Consider the following 5308-nt stretch of genomic DNA (forward strand, 5'->3'; position numbering starts at 1 on the left):
TTTTTTTTTTTTTGTGGGATTTGAAGCGGACATAGGCATTGGGGATAAAACGTTGCTCTCCCCCTGCATGGATAACAATGAGCTGTTGGCCTTTGGACACGGGGGGGAAAATAATCCCTGGATGGATCTATCACTCCATGCATATGGGGTGGTGTGCGATGAATGAATATAGGTTTCATCCATGTAGATGATTGGGTGGCCCTCTTCCCTGTATTCTTTAATTTGCTGCAAATACTGAAGACGTTTTTATCTGATATTATAGCGTTCCACCAGTATCTGCTGATTATTTTTTGTTTTCTTTCAGTGGAACACCAGTTTCAAAATAATTTTCTTTAATGTGGAGATGCATCCCTGAAAATCTCACGTTTTCTTGAACTTTTCCTGAACTTTTTTTCAGGGTAGCTCTCTGTTTTTCAACTATGTAGAAGTCGTTAATTGTTCTTCGCACCACAGACTCGTTAAAGTCGTCCAAAGTGGCTAGTGGAGATTTCCTAGATCTTTCTTTATGGGGTGTCGAAAAGAAAGTGGAAGCCCCAGATTAGATATTTTTTGTTTCTCTTATTATTCTTCTGACACTACTTTCTGATACTCCTGTTGCCTTTGCTACTTCCACTCCTATGTTCTTCACTGTAATTGTTGGCCCAGCCTCTTTCATATACTTATATACATTACTAACAGTTTCTCTTGATTGTGAATGCAACACTTTTCCACTCAATTTACTTCATGTTAAAGGAGATAGAAAAATGTACAAATATAAATAAACAAAAAAGAAAATCAATGAATAAAAATAAACAATAAAATAAAATATTAATACAGTAAATAGAGAATAATACACTCAAATGCGACTCCAAGAGTCAAAACTTTTTAACTTGACTGTACAAGGAAGAATGCTTTTAACTGAACTTGAGATGTCTGTTCGCACTGAAAACAAATGAATGACTGATCACAACACCCCTCAACTTTCATGAATGGACCTGCCCATCCACTGCGCATCTTTTCCTGGACTGTCACTTCTAAATACCCGGGCTGTACAGTGGTGTATTGCTCAGTTTGTAATCACGCATTACGCATTTAAACACAAGTCTTTATATACCATTACTTTGTATTTTCGTTCCAGACAAACCATTGCAGCAGTAGACATTCAGGTTTCTTGATTGTTAATGATCCAAATTATAGATCCTACTGTAAGACATGAATCACATTTCACAGTTAATGTATGTATTTGCATAGGTACAATATTTTTCCTGTCTTGTGTGTGACTGTGTAATTTATTTACAGTTTACGAAGGGGGACCCAAAAATAACCGGAAACAACCTGTTGCGCGCGCATGCTTTGTAGTTACGAGTTGTGCTGCTAGGTGGTGTTAGCTGGGGGTCTCCCGCGACTGTTACTGAGCTGGCGTCAGTCTGAGTTAAGTGGTTTGTCTGTGGTGCTCTGTTGTGTGCGTTCCTGTTTCAACCCTTTGGCGATTAGTGAGATGGCCGACCAGAAGGAACAAAGAGTGTGCGTGAAATTTTGATTTCTGTTAGGGAAAACTGCACTTCACTCTTCAAGTCGCGGCAAACATTCACGCAGTTTTCTCTTTGGTCATCTCCTAGCAAGCGAGGAACAAATTTTGCAGACACCCGTCTCATGTGCAAACCTTCGGTTAAAATTCGCTGGACCGTGCTCCATGAGATGTTCGTTTCCTCAGAAAGTTGGTCAATGGTCTTTCGACGATCTTCATCAATTTCATGCACACTCTTTGTTCCTTCTGGTCGGCCATCTCACTAATCGCCAAAGGGTTGAAACAGGAACGCACACAACAGAACATCACAGACAAACCACTTAACTCAGACTGACGCCAGCTCACTAACAGTCGCGGGAGACCCCCAGCTAACACCACCTAGCAGCACAACTCGTAACTACAAAGCATGCGCGTGCAACAGGTCATTTCCGGTTATTTTTGGGTCCCCCCTCATATGTAATAAGGCTGTTAGTAGATCAGGGTATATAGTGTCAAGTGATAGGATGATCAGCCACCTCTGTGGTCTAGTGGTCAGAGTTCCTGGCTACAGATCCAGAGGCCCCTGGTTCAATTCCTGGCGCTACCAAATTTTCTGAGAAGTACTGGGCCTGGAACGGCATCCACCCAGCCTCGTGAGGATAATTGAGGAGCTGTTTCAAGGAAATAGCAGCTCTGGTCTAGAAAACCGAGATTAATGGCCGTGGAAATCTGTTGTGTTGACCATGTGACCCCCTCTATCCGTTGAAAGTTGGCACTAACTTCGCAGAAAGCAGCGGTTGCTTGGTCGGCATAGTTCACTTGCGGACTACAGGACATGGAGTTGGCGGCGGTGGTGGTATAAGCAGTGCATAATGAATTGGAAATTATGTGGAAAGTAGTGGTAGTGGTATAATTTGAAGTACTATTCCAGTGTTTGCCTGGAGGAGCTGAGGAACAGCACAGAAAATCTTAGGATGAGTGATATCTAAATACACATTTTAACTCTGGACCTCCCGAATATGAAGCAAGAGCATTACCCATTCAAGTGTGATGTACAGTGTATATGTGTTATGACTTATAGTGGTATACTTTACAGATTTCCAGCATGTCTGCTCAAAGTGGAGCCAATAACCAGCCACCAGAAGAGAGATACCATGCTCAGCTTGAGCAGCTTACGGCAATGGGTTTTGTGAACAGGGATGCAAACCTTCAAGGTAAAATATAGTAGGATATGGGCAAAGTGTTGTGGAAAATTTTCTGTTTATAAGCAATTACAGTTTATGTTGCTATTATATAGGCACATGGTAGTGTAGTTGGTTGAGACACTATGCTACAAGCTGGAAGGTCGCAGGATCGAATCCAAATGAGGTGGATTTTTTCAATTTACCTAATCCTTCCAGACGCACTGTGGCCCTGGGGTCGACTCAGCCTCTAACAGAAATGAGTACCAGGAATGTTCCTGGGGTAAAGGGCAGCCAGTGCATAAGGCTGACAACCTCAGCGCCATCTGTGAACCAGTTGTCTAGAAACTGTGGAGCCTCAACATCTCACAGCCCTATGGGCATCCACAGTCTGTTAGAGGGATACCTTTACTTTTTTTTTCTTTTTGCTAGTGGGGTGGGTCTAAGTCCCTTGTACTGCAGCTACTTCTGGCCTGTTGTACCAGCCCCAGATGGTAGGTGAGGGTGATTGTGGAGCAATTGGTGGAATGAAGATTGGCAGGGAAACCGAAGTAGTCGGAGAAAACCTGCCCCAGCACCACTTTGTCCGCCACAAATCCCACTTGACCAGACCCTGGATCGAATCGGGAAGCCAGCGACTAACCGCTTGAGCTATGGCGCGGCCTGCCTTTACTATACTTTATATAAGAACATTATATGCAATATATATACTATTGAGACTGTTACACTGGAAATATTAAGTACTTCAGTATAGAAACTTGATTAATGTAGTTATTGACAGGATGGTGAAACTATTACTGTTTCAAATAATGAACCAGTAATTAAATAACGTATTTATTATTTTGTGAAAACACTTTGTCACTAGGACTTGAGGGTATCCAATTGATTTAACTGGCTCAATTTCTAGATTACCATTGTATTAAATTTGTACAACTATGGAAAAATATGTTTTATGCTTATGTGCTAAGTTTTTGGAGCTGAGATTAGTAACTCTTTAACATATTCATTAATTGTTTGCAGTGCAGTTAGAATGAACTCTTAGTTTTAGTGCGTTGTATGAACAAAAGGCTAAATTCTGTAGCCTCACAGAAGAATGCTGATGACTGCCTTTAAGAACTACTGTTCTATATCATGCCTCCAGAACTTACCTTGTGTACTTTTTTCTCCCCCAGCTCTGATTGCAACATTTGGTGACATCAATGCTGCAGTAGAGAGGTTGCTGCAGAGCAGGCAGATGTCGCAAAGCTAACAACACTCCCTTGCTAATGAGAACACTGTTTCCATTGATTTCTGTATATTAATTAAATGGGCTACTTCCACATGCAGACAGGAGGCCGCTGCTGCTGTATGTAATGATAAAGTTGGTTTTGAACAACAGCTGAATTGCTTACCCCTTTCTTGGATAATAAACAGGGTTGCTATTCGGTATTGATGTTTGTTGAAAATTTATTTATAGTCAATAGAAGAAGAAATTTATAGCATCCAGGGTTTGCCAACTGTCACCCATTTTCAGTGGTATGACCCTGGAATTGGTAGTTTTTGTCCCATGGTAATCATCATACTCGCATTAATTTGGAAGGTTTCTGTTATGATTCGCTCTTAAGTCCAGATCATTTTGAACATTTTGTATTTGGCGAGTGATGTGTAGTGGCAAATGGACTATGCTGTTTGTTGTACATATAAATGTTAGTCTAAAAATGGTTTAAGGGAATTAAGATAATGGGATGTCAGACATATCTTTGTAATTTGTAATGTTAATTAATTACAAAGATACATCTGACATGTCATTATCTCAATCCTTAAAACCATTTGAGACAAAAATTTATGTGTACAACAAAACAGCATAGTCCACTTACCACTTAATATAATCTATATAAATTAATTTTGTGTTCCAAAAAAAGAAGAAGAATAAGGCAAAAGACATATGCCATTCATAACAACCAAATCCATAGATAAAATTTCTGCAGATGTATCTTCAGACTATTATATAACTGGTTGCCAGCTGTGCTGTTGTACCATGTTTTTATTTTCCAGTTCACCTAAACATTAGATTTGCTGTGTAAATGCATAAATATTTGGTGATGCCATCACAGTAAAAAGAAAACAGTACTGCTTTAGAGTCTGGGAAAACTTTTGAGGCCAACAGTGACACTGTTCAAGATTCTTGCCTATTTTTAGTTTTTATGGCAACATGATTGAACACTTAGGTGCATTTTATGGACATGAGACATGGCTAATATTGCAGTATGATGACTGCTTCTCTACAGGTTAATATGTAAAACTAGGACCAAATTGTAAATCATTGATACTGAATAGCACCCCAGAAACCAATGAATTTCATTAGAAGCCCTTACAGATCCTGCCTTCATAGTTTCATAATAATTTAGCAGGACTGACAACCGTATTTGCTCATTTGCAAGTCACATTTAAGGTGAAAACTCTCTTTTGTCAAATGCATGCAGTGAAATTCCACATGCCTTCTCATTGCAATATAAATAAAGGTTTTTATGGTTTATATATATATAGTGTCCCGTTTAGAAAACCGAAATTAACGGCCGTGGGGATCCGTTGCACTGACCACGCGACACCCTCTATCCACAAAAGTTGGCACTAACTTCGCCGACAACCGGCGGTCGCTTGG

At 40.1% G+C, this 5308-nt stretch overlaps 1 protein-coding gene across 1 annotated transcript in view; it reads left to right on the forward strand.

The window, feature by feature from the left end:
• Window positions 1-4567, forward strand: part of LOC111867464 (ubiquilin-2) — a 19853-nt gene extending 15286 nt beyond the window's left edge. Inside the window, exons 9-10 of the mRNA XM_023857357.2 lie at window positions 2583-2700; window positions 3840-4567. Coding sequence (XP_023713125.1) covers window positions 2583-2700; window positions 3840-3916 — 195 coding nt within the window. The 3' untranslated portion in view covers window positions 3917-4567. The remainder of the gene's footprint in view (window positions 1-2582; window positions 2701-3839) is intronic.
• Window positions 4568-5308: the final 741 nt, after the last annotated feature.

This window comes from Cryptotermes secundus, unplaced genomic scaffold (assembly GCF_002891405.2).
Source record: "Cryptotermes secundus unplaced genomic scaffold, Csec_1.0 scaffold812, whole genome shotgun sequence".
NCBI lineage: Eukaryota > Metazoa > Arthropoda > Insecta > Blattodea > Kalotermitidae > Cryptotermes > Cryptotermes secundus.